This window comes from Penicillium macrosclerotiorum (genome assembly GCF_028827735.1).
Source record: "Penicillium macrosclerotiorum strain IBT 26536 chromosome Unknown utg000010l_segment0_segment0, whole genome shotgun sequence".
In the NCBI taxonomy this organism is placed as follows: Eukaryota; Fungi; Ascomycota; class Eurotiomycetes; order Eurotiales; family Aspergillaceae; genus Penicillium; species Penicillium macrosclerotiorum.
Window position 1 is genome coordinate 1222699 of NW_026643089.1, and position 16877 is coordinate 1239575.

The 16877-nt window shown below is 51.7% G+C and overlaps 4 protein-coding genes across 4 annotated transcripts; 2 read left to right on the forward strand and 2 right to left on the reverse strand.

Moving 5' to 3' along the window:
* Positions 1-2636: 2636 nt before the first annotated feature.
* On the forward strand, positions 2637-10431 carry N7462_010086 (uncharacterized protein; the record flags this gene model as incomplete). The annotated part of the gene is made up of 2 exons (XM_057081800.1): positions 2637-5334; positions 5390-10431. 2 exons carry the CDS (start codon positions 2637-2639, stop codon positions 10429-10431), a joined length of 7740 nt encoding a protein of 2579 aa, XP_056928840.1.
* A 757-nt stretch (positions 10432-11188) lies between these two features.
* On the reverse strand, positions 11189-12887 carry N7462_010087 (Zn(2+) transporter ZRT3; the record flags this gene model as incomplete). Its single annotated transcript, XM_057081801.1, has 3 exons — positions 11189-12568; positions 12640-12770; positions 12836-12887. The coding sequence occupies 3 exons, from the start codon at positions 12885-12887 to the stop codon at positions 11189-11191; spliced, it is 1563 nt and encodes a 520-aa protein (XP_056928841.1).
* Positions 12888-13710: 823 nt separating this feature from the next.
* On the forward strand, positions 13711-14703 carry N7462_010088 (DNA/RNA non-specific endonuclease; the record flags this gene model as incomplete). Its single annotated transcript, XM_057081802.1, has 1 exon — positions 13711-14703. One exon carries the CDS (start codon positions 13711-13713, stop codon positions 14701-14703), a length of 993 nt encoding a protein of 330 aa, XP_056928842.1.
* Positions 14704-15002: 299 nt separating this feature from the next.
* On the reverse strand, positions 15003-16314 carry N7462_010089 (putative RING finger domain protein; the record flags this gene model as incomplete). Its single annotated transcript, XM_057081803.1, has 3 exons — positions 15003-15343; positions 15417-15675; positions 15769-16314. 3 exons carry the CDS (start codon positions 16312-16314, stop codon positions 15003-15005), a joined length of 1146 nt encoding a protein of 381 aa, XP_056928843.1.
* Positions 16315-16877: the final 563 nt, after the last annotated feature.

Here is a 16877-nt window from a genome sequence, read left to right on the forward strand (position 1 = left end):
TCCAGCCATGTTACTTACCTGGCGGCACAGCGAGCCGTATATCGTAAAAGAATGATTAGATTGGCGTACAAGTCGCTTTGTTATCCATCGCTTCTACACTCACTCCAGTGTAGACGAAAAATTTCGTTCTTTGCGAGAAAATTGAGGAAATTGGTGGATGTGGCCATCTGACAACACTGTCTCCACTAGAATGGAGTCCAAAAATCACAGTGTTGCAATAATGAATGATTGGCTACTCGAAAAGCCCAATGCGCAGGTCCGTGCATTTCCTAATAAATCTACGCCCGGTTCTTTTGAGAATTATTTTAACCTGCTTGCTTGTGACTTCAAATTTTCTGAGAATGGATTGTAGTACTTGTATCATGCATGCAAGATATTAATGGACGGATGAATTTTGAGCCGGGGAACTGAAGATAGCAAGATGCGAATGGCGTATCTCTTGCTGGCAGTTTGCCGTGTCATCATGTTATATCTCTGATTGCGGCTCTAACCCCAGCCAGTAAAGCTAAAGAGCATATGGCATTAACGGACGCTTAGGCATACAAGGAAGACACACCTGGATCAGTCAGTCAAATTGAATCTGGTGGTGTGTTGGTTGAGATAATTATATTGAAGCCTAGTACATAGTGAGCTGGGAACTGAGAGGGTCGCTGTCTGCGAACCAGGCCCGCTTCCAGGGGTTGTGGAAGAGAAAGAGAGGACACCTAGGAATAGTGTAGAAGAGTAATGGGTGTCTGAGTTGCTAGATACAGCGGAGCATGCCCTATATATCACATATTTTGTCACATCGCTAGGTTATGCCTGTATGCCACTTCCCCACTACAATAGCTAGGGAGAGGGCGCTGCTTACTTACATACCCCGCTCACTTACCGAATACCTAAATGCCTGGGTGTAAGGGTACTACTCGTTAGCGTACTAGGCTGTCGATTAGGTAAGGAATTAATAATGAATCAGGTATAAAGATTTGGTAGGTCCTATATAAGACAGACTAAATATTGAAAGATCCAGGAGAAGAGATCTTAGATCTGAGACTAAATACATCGGGTTCGCTTAAGAATAATCTAGTAAATACAATAGGTCAAGCGGGGTAAGAGAGGTAAGGTATAAAGGCTGTCATAGAAGCGTGCTATACGGATCCTTTACAATCACAAAGTAGACTAATATTTACCAGGTAGTGAAAGATATCGAGGTTGAGTGGGGGGCCAAAGGAGGGAGAAACTGTTTCCAAACATTACTATACATAAATACTCACTGCTCCAGAGGGGCGTCGCGTGATTCCTATCACCAACAGAACATTAAACCCCAGAGTGAAGTTTGTGACTGGGGAAGACCTGTTCAGTAGCTTTTGTCGATAATCATCAAATTGTTATCCTTTTCGGGTTCAGCTGACAATCAAAGGAATATCCATTTCATTAGCTATGATACTCAAACAGGTGGACGGGGTTCTCCTAGATCGTGCACATCTAAATGCAATGACATAGTTGGCTGTGACGGGCAGAAGAGGCTAGATCAATGTAATAGACCTCAAACAAAGCAGAAGTTTTATGATCTCATGAGCGGTCGGCTCCTCCGGGATTGAACATTCTCAGCGAACGCGGGGGCGAATGATCTCATTGTCGTGGGGTATTCCATGGATCGCCCGGGATCCACTAAGAGCCTGTTAAGGTTATCGCGGATGAACGCACCCGAGTGAGAGGAATGGATCACCACTCACAGCTTGGTTTCTCCTCAATACTCGATAACTCTCCGAGAGCTGTAAAGATAAAGGCCTGGAGTCTTTACGTCAAGGCAGATAAATTTGCAATGTGATTGGTTTGTGAGCTCACGCGATGGCTCTCCATAAATTTCCTGACTAGGTATCTTGACCCCATGCGACCGTACTTTATGACTATCGAGACCCGGCTTTCAGTCCATGCAGAGGTTCTGGGGTTCGAGGGATTCAACTCCTTTTTATCCATTTTGCGTCAGTTTTAATAGATATTGGATTACATATTGTGTCAATTGGAGTTGTAGAGAGGCACTGGACTCAATTGAATATTCTCCCCGCCAGTGCGCCGTTGCCCACGGCTCAATTGTTTCAATCAAAACATAGCAGGCTAAGTAAATGTGTACAAAACACAGTGACGAAAGGCTAAACTTAATGGTGGCAATCAGCTGGCAAGACGACCCGCTTGAGCCCACCACGCGATGGCATTCGGCATCATTGACTTGTCTGCCACAGCGGTACAGAGTAGAATCAAGGCCTTCTATTCGTTGTTTTGGTCCGGTTGCAGCTTTTGGGAACAGGCAAGAGCAGGTAATAGCTCTCTATTGTAGAGACGAAGGTGATAGCCCCGCAAATGTATTCCCTTCTATGTGGGACTCTAGAACTACCGTGATTAATCGGGAACTCCGAAGAGGAACCCATGATGCAATGACAAGAGGGGGCAGACGATGTGTCTATTAATTCAAGGGGGACTACAATTATCCTTTTTCTCCACAATATTACCAACAACAGAAATCAACGACTGTATGATAGCTTCAATTTAATTGTTACGATCACCCTACCACCAAATTAACCTACCAACACCTACATCAATTCTGAGTCTACGTCTATTTGATACCCAACACCAACCTCGAATCGCCTCGAATCACCATGTCCTCCGAACAGCAGATGAAAACCGAGTCTGAGCAGCGTGGCGAGAGTATTGGCTCCCGCCTGACCAAGAAGCTCAGCAAGAAACTGTCAGGCGGTGGCGGCGCAAAGGAGACCGCTAGAGAGAGCGCCACTGCCAGCACAAGCAAAGACACTGGCGGAGAAGGTAGTATGGGCCAGCAAGTCCTAGAAAAGACCGAGCAAACTACGGGCGAAGCTACGGGCGAAGCTACCCAGGCAAACTCCGGCAGTGTCAAGGACATTGCCGGTGAAGGAGAAAATACCAAGAACGCCATGGGACAGGGAGATGCCAAGGGCGCCGTCGCCGGGATTGGCTTGACCGGAAAAAATGTCAATAAGAAACACGCGGAAGAAGTCGGCAGACGACTATTCGGGTACAAGCCCAGCATAAGTCACGGTGTGCCTGAATTTAATGACGATATCAAAAGAGGGCCTATCACGCAGGGCCCAGTCCAGCGAAATACCGGGCAGACTACAACAAGCGCAACTGAACCTGGTATGGGAGCTGGAAGCAGTGCTCAGGGTGGAATGAACATGGGCCAGACTGGATCAGTCCAAGAGACTACTACTCAAAGTCAAACCCAGCGAGAGCTGAAAACAGCACAAGAGAAAATTAGCTCCAGTCAGAAAGGAACTAGTCAGCCCTTGACAGACTTGAAGTCATCTTCATCTGAACTGGGCAAAGACCGAGAAGGACCTGCTTCGATCCAGAAAGGAACTCATCAAGCCCAAACTGGCGTGGGCTCCTCCCAGTCTGGACTTGGCAGTCAAGAAACAGCTTTTCCAAGCCAGAAGGAAAGAGGATTGGGCCAGGTTCAGAAAGGCATGGGCCAGGCTCAATCTGGACTTGATCAAGGTCAGACTGGCTTGAACCAGGCGCAGTCAGGATTAGGTCAAAGTGAAGGTCTCAGCAAAGGCCAGGACGGTCTCAGTAAAGCCCAGTCCGGAATGGATCAGGTGCAGAAAGGCTTGAGTCAGGGACAGGCTGGGCTTAAAAAAGGCCAAGCTGCCCTTGGTGGTAAAGGCCAAAAGGAGCTCAGTCAAGGCCAGGACGTGCTCGGTAAAGGACAGACTGGACTCGAGACCGGCCAAGCCACCTTGAATAAAGGAATGTCTGGCAAGGATATCGTTGCTGGTGGCAAGTCGGGCGGCGAGGATTCCTTTGACCAGGAGCTCCACGACCAAGCCGCTATTAGCGACGATGTGTTCGGTGGAGGAGAGGCTGGGAAAGCTTCCCCGAAGTCTGCATCTAAATCCTCTTCCATGGGCGGTACTCGAGGACTGTTTAGCCGGGTCACTAGTCAAGGAAAATCCGGCAAGAGCAATATGGGCAAAGAAAAATCAGAAAAGGCCCCTTCCAAAGGGATTCAAACTGGCCCGACCATGGGCGGGGGAGGTATGATGGCTGCTGGAATGGGCCAGTCTAGTATGAGCCAGCCTGGTATGAATCAATCTGGTATGAATCAATCTGGTATTGACCAGTCTGGTATGAGCCATGGTCGCATGGAGAAGAGCAGCCTCGACAAGAACGGCACGCATCGCGCAATCATGATCGATGACTCCTCTGGAGCCACAGGCCCGTCTAAAGGAAAGTCGAGCTCCAGTGGTATGGCCATGGGAGGAGCTGCGATGGCTGGCACTGGTGCAGCTGGAGTATCCGGAATGAGAAGTCAAGGAGGAAGGATGGGCACAGTCAAGGCCCAAGATGCAAGTGACATGACTTCTTCCAGCTCCACTCGGGCCGTTCGAGGCCTTTCCATCAGCAACTACAACATCACCGTGTTACAGGACCGAGTTCAAGCAGTCTCTCAAAAGTGCAAGACTCAGCTCGGCATGTCAGCCGGCGAGATTAGCCAGCGCAGCCCAACAGTGGATGCATTCTTTGATGCCGTGGCAGCAGAGCGTCTCCGCTGGATGCCTCGAGATGGGAGCCGACTCGATTGTTCTCTACGGTGGGCCTCCAGACTCGCTTATGCGGTCGATGCTCTTCGGATGTCCATTGGGTCTTTTGCTCCAGGGGCCAATGAAGCTGCTCAGCTCATTTGGGGCTTTGAGATCATGTTATTGGAGTCCGACATGGACAACACGGACATGTTTGAAAGCATTTTCGGTCGATACGGCCGCGTTGCCGTGGGAATCCACTTGCTCCTCCAGTATGAGAATGCGTTCAGGACGTCTCCAGACCTTCAGCCCGAAGCCGCGGCCGTCTATGCTAACCTGCTGGAAATGATCTGTGGCACTACTACAAGCTGTATCGAAGGCTTCAAGAGCAAAGAATCAGACCAGATCACCGGGCGCAATGTCGATGCAGCCTTTGTCACGTATGCTCGACGTTATTCCACCCACTGGAATGCCGTCGTGGAGTCTGCTACTTCCAAGCTTGTGAAGTCAAGTTCGTTGATCTACTCCAGCCCTGAGCTCGGCAGTCTCCGCCAGTTCCTCGGAGTACAAGACCGCCCTCTTCAGTTTATTCTGGATTCACGTACCCACTCCCTAGCAGAAGGCTCGTTCGAGTGGTTCAACAATACTCTATATGATTTCAGCGTTGGTAAGTCGCCAATGATGCTGGTGACAGGTGGCGCTGGATCTGGAAAGAGTGCGTTGGCCCAGTGGACAGTAGAACGTCTTCAGGAATCGACAGATCATGACAATTGGAACGTTATCCCATACACAATTCGTAAGTGGCGCGCTTGCAAGAAGCCCAAGTCTCAATACAACACTGACATAGTTAGGTGCCGACATTCCTGTCGCGACACTGCCTCTGCGAATTTTGAAAGGCATTCTTCACCAGATGTTAGATCACTGCGTCAGTGATAAACACACCCAGGAAGCTATTTTGGTTCAGGTAGCCAAGGCAGCCCAGGGTGCTCTGGATGGCTCCGGCGACACCGAAGTCGAAGAGTGTCTCTGGAGAGGTATTCGGACGGGCTTGGCCTCAAATATCCAATACATGTTCGTAGTTGACGGACTTGATCAAATCAAGGGCGGTGACATTGATGCCATTGCCATTCTTGATCATTTCAGTGAAATCTTGTCTGAGCAGAATGCCGGGTCGAAGATGATTGCATTCACCCGACCACTCAGCTCGAAGACTTGGTCTCAGAATATTGAGCTGTTTACCATTCAGACTTCACAGACTCGAACAGATCTATCTGCCTATGTTCACAAAATGCTGTCATCTGGATTACTTCTAGACAGCCTGAAAGATAATCAGATGGAGGCTGCTGTCGCCGCTATTGTCAACCGCTCCCAGGGCTCATTCAGCTGGGCTGAAATGGCAGTTGCATATGCCCAGCAGCAACGAACATTGGGACAGGCAGTCTCGTCTGTGCAGAGTCTGCCACAATCCATGCCCGAATTGCTCGACTTCCACACAAAAAATCTGGATCTGAGTCAGCATGACACGCGCTGCATCATGTCCTGGCTGGCGGCCTCGGAAAGACCTCTCTTGGTTGAGGAAATTGAACATCTCCTGCGAGTCAATCCCAAAGGTCTTTCCTTTAAGTCTCGCATGATAAGCCCTGAAAGTGAATGGCCACATTCGCTGAGCCCGATCGTCATGACCCGTGACGGTGTAGTCTCCTTTGCACATACCTGTATTCGGGACCATGTCATCAAGCAGGCCAAGTCTGCGAGCGCAAAGTCTCCGTTCAGTCTCAAGGATGCTCACTATGATCTTCTAACCAGGTGCTTGGCCTGGGTACAGCTGAGTGTCCGCGAAGAGACAGAAATCTCAATGGACAAGCTTGACATGGAAGATCGCAACCGCCTCTTCGACAAGTACGTCATTCTGGAGTACACCGCACGGTACTGGCTCTCGCACTTGCTGTCCTCACCACTAGTTTCCGACGAAGGGGAATTCCAATTTGATGCAACCTTCAAGGAGCTGCTCCCAGCCAGTATACTCTTTGCTCGCCTCGAGTTGACATGCAAGGAGTCACAGTTCACACGATCCAGCGTGGTGGAACTGTACCGCCTGGCAACCGATATTCGCCGCCTTATCCTCGGTGACAAATCCATGGCACTTCTTCAGAGTCTTCTCCTCAGTGCTCGTGTATCCAAACTTGCTCATGCCAGTCATGCCGATGAGCACTGCTATGAGGCTTGGAAAATAAGCCAAGAGCTGCTGGGCCAATCTGACAGCATCACATTAACTTGCGCTGAAATGATGACCCAATCATTTGCTGATCGTGGCACCATGACCTCTCAGCAGGAAGATATCATGAAATATTTGATCCTGACTGACTCTGAAATCACTGGCGTGGAGTTTAATCAGCGGCTGAAGTACCTTGGCGTAATTGTGGGCATGTACAAGTCTCGCGGTGACAACAACTCGGCCCTCCTCATTTCGAAGCAATTCTACCAACAGATCCTGCAAAAGTATGGAACTAATTCAAGGCAATCTTCTGAGGCTGCAGACTTCTTGACTGATCAATTCTCGACTACTGGGAGTGAGGAGATGAGCCGGGATATTGCACGAACAAAGTATGACAATGTTGTTCGCACCATGGAAGTCACAGATGAACGCCGTATCAAGTACTCCTTATACATGGCCCAGCTGTATGAGCAACAAGGGGATAACCTTCAAGCTCAATCAATACTGTCCACTTTATGGGCTGGGCTTAACTCTCGTGATATTGACTCCGTCGATATGATGGACAAGAAGGCCAACGTCGCTCTTATCTACTACCAGTTCCTCCGCCGACAAGGCCGCAACGATGAAGCTGAGATTATTATCCGTGAGCTTGTTGCTGATCTCGAGGTGACTGGCATTCATTCACCGGAAATAATGCAGCGTGTACAACTACTGCGTGCAGAAACCCGAAAGATGCAGATGTACAACCTCGACCGGTCGCTTTCAATCTTAACGTGGCGCTACTACAAGGAAACCAATCAGGAGTACACTACCGAAGGTAGAGCACTAGCTCTATCATTGGCTGAGAGTATGGCGAACACTATTTCAATTGAAGACAGTGCTGGTCTCTCTGGAAGAGACCGCAGGCTGATGGTCGAGCTTCTGGATTCTATCACTTCGTCTCCCAGCAATCTCTCCGTGTCTACATTGATTCTGTGTCACAATCTTTCCAGTGTCTATGTGCGTGAAGAGGATTGGACCTCCGCTAGCGAGTGCTCAAAGGCTGTTCTGCAGCATGTCTGGCCTAATGTCGAACAAGCTAGTTCTCACAGGAAGTTCTCGACGGAACTGGGCCCTCCAGTGGCTGATCTTGCCTTGATATTGGCTTACTGCCATTTCCGCAAGCTGCATCTAGAGCAAGCTACAATAGTCTACGAGAATGCTTTTGGCTCACTGGTCCTGTCAGACAAGGTTCCCGTGGCTTCCGTTTTAGCTGTAGCTAAAGCTGTCGTTGAATTCTACGAGACCACATTCCAATTCACCAAAGCACTCATTCTGCTTCACGCTGTCAGTAACTTCCTGACATCTCGGCTCGGGGAGACACACAAGCACACTATTGAGAACATGTATCTCGAAGCTGCGCTTGCCACCCGCTTGGAAATGAATCATGAGGCCAAGAACACCTACCAACGCATCTACAAGAGCACTGTTAGCGGCAACACCATTGCCCCTGAAGGGTTCGAGGCTGCTCTTGCCTTGATTGCTCTATATGAAAAGGAAATGCAGTGGAATTCTGCCCTGGACATCTACCAACACATGTGGCCTACTCTTGTCGTTCAAGACAATATGCATGATTATGACCGCATGCAAGTAGAGCGGCTATTGGAAAAGACCTACCTGGGCTATATGACCATTTTGACATCGCATTCGCAGAGCACCGACTTCTCTGAGAGATATCAGGTCTCTTCCGAGTATGTGACCACTTGTCGCAATGTGTACGGTCCCACCCATCAGAAGACGCTCAGTGCTATCTTGCTTTTCGCCGAACTGTGTGAGACTAGTGATTCATACACCGATCAGGCAATCTCATTGTATAAGAAGCCCTTGCAGACCCAGGAATGGGTTCCTACCTCTCAATCATCCAAGGGTTTGGACCAGATGACCCAGCCCTTGCCTATCACCCTAAAACACAAGCTGGCACAGCTATTTGTGCGAAAGCGTGATTCGACAAGCGAGGCTAGGACCTTGTATACAGAGGAGTTCCAGTTGGCTAAGAAGACTCAAGGCTACTTCTCTACCACGACATTGTCCTGGCTTCGAGAGCTGGCTCTTGCACACTCTCGCCAAGGTACTCCGACGTCCGTTCAGCAGGGTAATGCCCTTCTCCACACATACGTCACGGATGTGCTCCATGCTGGCGGTGACCCCGACATGATGGCCGACTGGGCGCGTAAGATTGCTGCCATCTTTTTGGAGTGCGGCTTCATTGAAGGCGGCAACAACGTTCTGGATGAGCTTCGCCAGCGTGTTGTATATGGCTCTGACACATCTGCCATGGCCCTTGGTGATCGCCGTGATGCCGTCTTTGTCGCGGCATTCGAAGAGGTATTTGGTCGTCGTGCCACTTCAGATCAGATCATGAGCGAGATGGCTCGTGAGATGCAGACCCAACAGGCATTCTCCAAAAATCTGTCTGGCCACGACTTTATTCCCACCTTGATCTCCGGGGATCGCCTGGCCCGACTGCAGGTAAACCAGAAGCGCACTCGCGCTGCTGTGGATACTCGTAGCAAGCTCTACGAGTACTTCTGTGCAACTTTGTCTGCCACAAGTATCTCTGACCGCGATGTCGTGAAACAATTCTACCAGATCTGTCTGCGGGAAGTCCACAACGAGAACTACAACATGAGTATTCTGACCACCACATCCAATCTCGTCCGTGACCTATGCAATTCTTCACGCTTCCAGGACGCCAGTGACCTGACAGGCGTGTTGCACTCATTCCTCCATTTGACGGACGGTCTGAACAACTACGACAGCATCATCACTGCAACCAAGTTGTGCCTCTACCTGAGCGGACACCATGCCAAGAAGTGCGAGAACAAGGCTCAGTTCACTGAGATGTCTGTCAAATCCAAGCTGCTCCTCCAAGAGCTCATGGCCTCCTCCAAGGCAATCGGCATCGAGATTGTCGACCTGCCTTTCACGGAGTTGAACGACATCATCACCCTGTTGGGCGAGTACGAGATGTTCGATGACCTAGAAACCATCCTCACTCAGCTATGGACATCCCGCATCGTCCAGCGCACCTGGACGCCGGACGTAGTCGTCTGGATTGGCCGCCGCCTCGTCGAGACGCGCTTCTGCCGTGGCAAGTTCGACGCCGCCATCCAGCTGTGCCGCGACATCTGCTACAACCTGCGCCAAGTCTGGGGTAATTGTGACCCGGTAACGCTGGAAATGACCAAGCTTCTGTCAAGCCTGTTCACAGCTTCGAACGACCACCAGTCCGCTGCGACGCTGCACGAAGGCGCCCTGCACGACCTGCTTAGCGACTCTGACGCAAACACCCACCCGCGCGGAGCGGACACGGCGTCACAGCATATGGAGCTGATGCGTCGTGCACAGGCGCGTCTGGGTACCAGCAAGAGCTCCTCAGCGAGGACGTCTGCACACGCTGATCTTGTTGCGCAGGTGACTGACCGATTTGGGCTGCAGTCAGAGCAGATTGAGGGTGTAGGTGCGGCGAATGGCGGCGAGCAGTTTGGTATGTGGTCTCGGCCACGACGGTTTAGTATTGAGATCGAAGATCTGGATGATCAGGGACAGATGCATCATAATCATCTGCGAGAGTCGAGTGGAGCTGAAATGACGACCGGAAGCGGTGCGCCGAGACGAATTTCGGTGCAGGCACTGTGATGGGAATTGGTAGATGTGGTGTGCTGGTGGTGAAGGGCAGGGTATTGGGTCAGATTGCCAGACAAATACGCTTTCTTGGAGGTTGGTGTTTGGGATTCTAAAAGAGATGGATATACTACTTGCCATCCTTTCTATTTTATATGCACTAAATTGTGAAGCTATCTACAATTCGATCCTGGGTGATTTACTCTTATCTCGTATCAAAATAAACCAAGGACGCCGTCCAATGAGGCTTACTAGATTCCAGGCACGTAGTTTGCATTGATTCAGGGAATGGAATTGACTGTCAAAAGGAGTGGGATTCATGAGTCATGTATTTTATATCAACACCAGCTATGCACATCAACACCTTGAATTTTCATGGAGGTACGTTCCTCATCGCCACCTCCCTGGCTCTCTAGGCTGACACGTAGTAACAGCCGACTGTGATGGGGTAGGGTAAGCCAGGCGTCATAAAGATGTACTGATATCAATGGATGAGACTGTTAGCAGTTCCAAGCATGCATTATTCACAATTCCAGCTCTTGGTCTTTCCACAAACAAAACAACGCAGAAATAAGATAATCATAAAAGACAGTCAGAAAAGCAAAAGCAATATCAGAACGATAACCCATCCACAGTCCAGTAACCAAAACGCCCTATTCCAACTTCTTTTTTGGTTATATATGCAGCCACGCCAGTGAATATGCAAAAGGGAAACAGATGTCGCTGTGGGATTATCCAGCCCGGTGTATATACGTATATACTTCCCTCTTCGTCAAGCCGTCAGAGCAAAACTCAGCCCCATCAGTCCCATGCCCGCGATGGCGAACCCAATCCCCATACCGCGGTGGTGGGTCAAACCCAAGCCCTCGCTGAAAAGTTGCAACGCAACGGAAGTCATCACGCCCGAAGTCGCGGCAAACATTCCTCCGTAAACGCCCCACGATGACCCCGTGGAGTCATGCTGCCCCCGACCGGAGCCCCAGATCCATAGTGCAGCGATGCCGGCACCGGCAGGCTGGCTGATGCCACCAAGCAGACTAGACCAGAACATGGCCTTCCAGCGGGAGCTGAGGGCAAGGTATAGCGGCAGGGCCATGGCGAAGCCCTCGACGATATTGTGAATAAAAAGAGCAAGGAACACCGTGAGGCCAAGGGTCGGGTTAGCATGGTTAGTTGCGTAGGTAATGAACCCTTCTGGGAGCTTGTGGAGGGCGATTGCCACTGATGTTTGAAGTCCTATAGAAAGGAATGCGTTCTGGGGCACATGGTGATGGTGGACTGGGTCGGGTGTTGGTTTGGAAGCAGCCCCGTCGGGGTCCTCGACGTGATCATGATAAGGATCAGCATGATCCTTGGATTGATTTGCGGTATTGTGCTGATGAGTATGTTCGGAATGAATATGATGAGTGTGCGACGATGAAGAAGAGGCGGCAGTTGAGTGCACGATGTGCTGAGAAGAGATCGCATCATAATACCCAGTGTCGGTAGCTGTTGCGATCAAGTCGGCATTCCCCTCTTGTTCACAATGTGGGTCAGCGCCGAGCTGTATTGCAATGCTTTTATGCTGTGGCACCAGGGAGGGCCGAGTGACCTCATTCGTGCTCATTGTCGGAGGTGGGGTGATCTGGGTTGCCAAAATCTTGGTGCATTCGCGGCCACAAGTCTGGGAAAAACCGTAGCAGGGCCCATCTTCGTCACACAGGGGCTTGGCACCGCCCATAAGAGCACTTATGCGGCGAGAGAGGATCGCCCGCAGCGATTCCCGTTTGATGGTATTTGCCGCCGACCCGGTCCGCTGCAAAACGGCGGGCGTGGACCTGAACGACTTGGTCTTTGGGGGCCGAAGAAGCGGCGTGCTCTCAGTATTTCCATTTGCATGTCTATGGTTGGCATCGTTGTGCTCGTAATGGTCGTGATGTCCTGACAGTTCTTCGGCGCGCTCGGGATCAACTTCCGGCCCTCCGTGACTGTGAGCGCAATCGACGACATGCGATGGAATGAAGCGATGGATAAACCCCGAGAGGACACGGATCACAATCACTCCGGTGATAAAGAGCGCGGTCAGAATATATGCAGAGACAGAAGGAGAAAAGCCGGCACGTGTGAGATAGTCTTTCGAGGTAGGTAGCATGCTGTACAACGAAGTGAAGAGCTGTTTGCTTGATTAGAACATGGGAGGAACCAATAATTGGCGGCGAAGACAGAAAGTATCGAAGAACAGACCATCACTCCTGCACTGAGACATAGCGACGCTGACAGGAAATTATTGCTATTGGCGATTTGAAAGCTCTTGTGGTGAGAGCATTGGCGCAAGAGCAGGTCGATGCAAATGACGGACGACCCGAGAACGCAGGCTGGTTGAGCCGAAAATTAACTTAAACTCCCACATTTCCAAGAGAAACCTCACGGTCGCACTCACCGACGCCAGAGACGGCGCTCATTACCCACCCTCGAAGGTCGTTGGCAGCCATGGCGGCGAGTGGGAGGTGGCAGAAGAGAGAAGATCGGTGATGTCAGTGACAAGCAAAAGGACGTTGGCGGTCAAGGGTTTTTGGCCTCGAGTCGGCGACTTTTCGACCTTTCGTCCTTTCGTCCTTTCGTCCCTCGTCGCTTTCTTTTTGGCCCTGCGCCCGCCCCAAGTGTTGGAAGGAGAAATTGCGATCATGACTTGGGGGGAAGGAGTCAATCCTGCAGAGCAGCCTGCACAGTACATTCCATTTGCCCCCAAGGTTCTCAGCGTCTCCGCTTTGCCCAGTGCCCGCGGGGACGCGCGCAGTGTCGATTATTTTTGCAGTGGAAACACCTTCGAGTTCAGGAATATTTGAATCTCAAAGCTGTTCGCAGACTGCAGAATCATTCACGCTATCTCTTTTTATTCAGGCGGCAAATTAGCTGTCCTTGAATCGTGGCTGTCGTTGACCATCTCATAGTAGTATATGGACGTGGCCCCAACACCAAACTCCAGACCATGTCAGAGACATCTTGACTAATTTTGCAGGTGACCAACATATCACAGGACAGATATAGATGACTAGAAACCCAACTAACCACTAGCCTCCATTGCGCTTCCTATCATGGCTCTCATGACTCCCATGACCTTCGTTATACTGCGGACAGCGCGCGTCAAGTGGAACGGGCATGTGACCAGCTGATTGGCCCGTGACTTTCCTTTTTTTTTCCTGCGACAGTCAACAGTCAACAGTCAAAGCTCTACGGCTCGACTCCTCATCCACTTGGTCCTCGGAGATTCCCCTCCTTTTCTTGAACCTCCCTTCGCTGGACCCATTTGTGACCATGTCGAAAGCCACCTTAGCTGTGATTGCCGCCGCCAGTGCGGCCACCGGTGCCGGCGTCACTGCGTTGCTGTACTCCTCCAAACCATCGCAACCCCAACAGCAACAACAGCCGCGGCAGCTGCCCCCGAGCCCTCCAACAAACTCCGCTGTCAAGGTCCCCACGGCTACCCCCACGCCTACTCTCGCTGCCAAAGCGGCCACAGGCCCCGTTGACCCCGCGGGCGTCCTGCAGTATGGCTTCCCCGGCCCGGTCGTCGACGAGCTCTCCTCCCTCCCCGTGCACGGTACCTACGACCGGCGTACCCGCAACCCCGCTTGGGTCGCCGAGCACATCACCCCGGCATCGTTGGCCATGAACAACGCCGACCGCAAGCACAGCACCTTCGTCGAGGACACCTCGATTCCGGCGCTGTTCCGCGCCAAGCTGGCCGACTATTTCCGCTCGGGCTACGACCGTGGCCACCAGGTACCGGCCGCAGATGCCAAATGGTCGCAAGAGGCCATGGACGACACCTTCCGACTGTCCAACATGTGCCCCCAGGTCGGTGAAGGCTTCAATCGCGACTACTGGGCACACTTTGAGACCTTCTGTCGCGACCTGGCCAAGCGCTACCCCTCCGTTCGCATCGTCACTGGCCCACTGTATCTCCCCCACCGCGACCCTGACGGCAAGTGGCGTGTCAACTACGAGGTCATCGGAAACCCGCCCAATGTCTCCGTGCCGACCCACTTCTACAAGGTAATCTACGCCGAGGACGGAACCAACTCGCCCACCAGCAAGGTTGCTCTCGGTGCCTTCGTTCTGCCTAACGCGCGCATCCCCAACGAGAAGAGCCTGTCCGACTTTGAGGTCCCGCTCGAGGCTGTTGAGCGCGCATCCGGTCTGGAGTTTGCGTCAAAGCTGGATCTTAGTCGGCGCCGGCGTTTGTGTCAGGAGGTCAAGTGCGAGGTCGTGGTGCGCGAATTCAACGATGCGAAGAAGCGGAGCTAGGCAATCTCTAGTCAGATCACAGACATGGAGACCCGGGGATGGTGGAGGAGAGGGGAAAGGAAGTTAGGATTACTTCGGCCGGCATGGGCTCTGTATATTTTTAGTACCTGGTTTCTTGCATGGTTCGGGCGTTTTGTGGCTTATCCCTTCGCCGACTTGAGAGGAGAGGGTCTGTATATCATTTCGGTATTCATTTTGTTAATCGGTCTTGTGAAGGCAGTCCGCTGGCTGCCTCCTCTTTTTTGAATTGTATACATATCGTATCTGGCTCCCCTGCTCTATCATATTACACTGTCATTTTAGCATTGGAATGCAACACCGCTCTTCGTAGCGACGTTCCCGCCGCCACCTGCAAATCCAGTTCCTTCAGAACTGATCTCCACGAGACCCGGCCGAATCGCGTCCCTATCCTTCTTCTTCGACTTCTTTTTCGTACTGCTGCCCTCGTCCCCGTCGCCTGTGGGCTTGTCTGAAGTCGTCGGAGTAATATTCGTCTCGCACACATAGCACAGGATCTGGCCATGAAGGGCGGCCGTCCGCGCCTGCTCTTCTTTTGAAGCATGGGGGTCGGGGACATCGTGGGGAGTCATAAATTTCGTAACGCACGGGGAGCAAATCACATGGCCGCAGGGCTTCGTCACTGAAATCATAAGCTGTTAGGGCGAGGAATACCGGGAAAACTCGAGGTAGCTTTTCACAGTTATAGTACGTACGCATCGCTTTGAGCCCATTGCTCAGGTTCTTTTTGCAGCTCGGACATACTCGCGACACTGTGCCATCAGAAGCCTTCTCTTCGGTGAAATGAACGTCGACCAGCGACTTGAGCGAGTAGTTGTGTTTCTTCGTCTCCGTCGACCCAGGACAGACCGGTGCCAATTTAACCGACTTATTGGCGGCAATTTCATTTGCATCCGTTGTCGGCGTCAACGACGGCACCCAGAACGACGGGAGTGCGGACTTGCTGGACTCGGACTAGAACAACCATCGCAAAGCACCATTAGCAACCGCATCAGCTTTGTCTTCCATTGGAAGGAGGCAGTACGCCTCCCTTGCCGAGCAACTCACCTTCTCTCGCTTCATCTCCCGCTTCAGCCGCTCCTGCTCGTCCCGCGCCACGCGGGCCATCTCCTTTTCATCCATCTCAAACACCTTCTTCCGTACGCCGTTGACCTCGACCTCCCGTGCCTTGAACGCCGCCAACGCACTCTCCTCGTCAGCCTTGCGCTTGCGGCCGCCCTTCGTTGCCGCCTCCAATCCCATCGAGATGAGCTCAAATTCGCGCAGGTCCTTCGCGCGGGCCTCCTCCAGCATGTGCGCCTCGTCCTCGGCGAGGCGTTTCTTTGCGTCGTCGCGCTCGCGCTCGAGCCGCTTGATCTCCTGCCGCTGCGCGAGGAGGTCGTTGATGGCGCACTCGCGGCAGAATAGGTCGCCGGCCGTGGCGCAAGCGACGACAGGCGCCCGCGCGGGCTGTAGGCACAGCTTGCATGAGGCGAAGGGGAGGAAGCTGTCGCGGCCGATCACGCTGCGCTTCGTGCCCCAGGTGGCGCGGAGCAGGCCCCGCTCATATGCGGTGAAGTGAGGAAGGGAGGTGTTGCGCTTGGAATGCGCCATTGAGTGGGTTGGTGGTGGTATGTGCAGTTGGGGTTTTTTCTGAGCCTGGGGACGGGGCAAGGTTGGGAGCTTTGGAGATGGAATTGAGCCGCGAAGCTGCTGATTGGCACGGGGGGCGGGCGGGGTGGATCGGGGGAACTTTGAAGTACTATATTCAGATGTGCCGAGATGATGTTGATTGGAGGTGAAAGAACGGTTGAGTCGATCATTCGAAAGGAATTTTCTGCCCAGAGGATAAACAGCTTCTAGTTGATGTTCATCTCGTGCTATTGAAATGCTTTTTAGATTATCAAGTACTCTGCTCTACCCATCCATACCCGGGGTGTGGTTTTGCAGCAACTGATGTCTTTGGTGTTCTATTGACGGACTCGAGTTCTGATAATCTTGCAGCTACTGTATGGATTTAAAGGCTCCTATGAGAGCCTTGTCATTTTTGCATTGCATTCCAGAGACTATGCGCACGGCGAGAGGGATCAACAGATGCAGGTTAGTAACATACTGACTCCAATAACATTGTTTTGTCAAATAGATATATTACCTCAGATAAAGTCATAAATATCCCG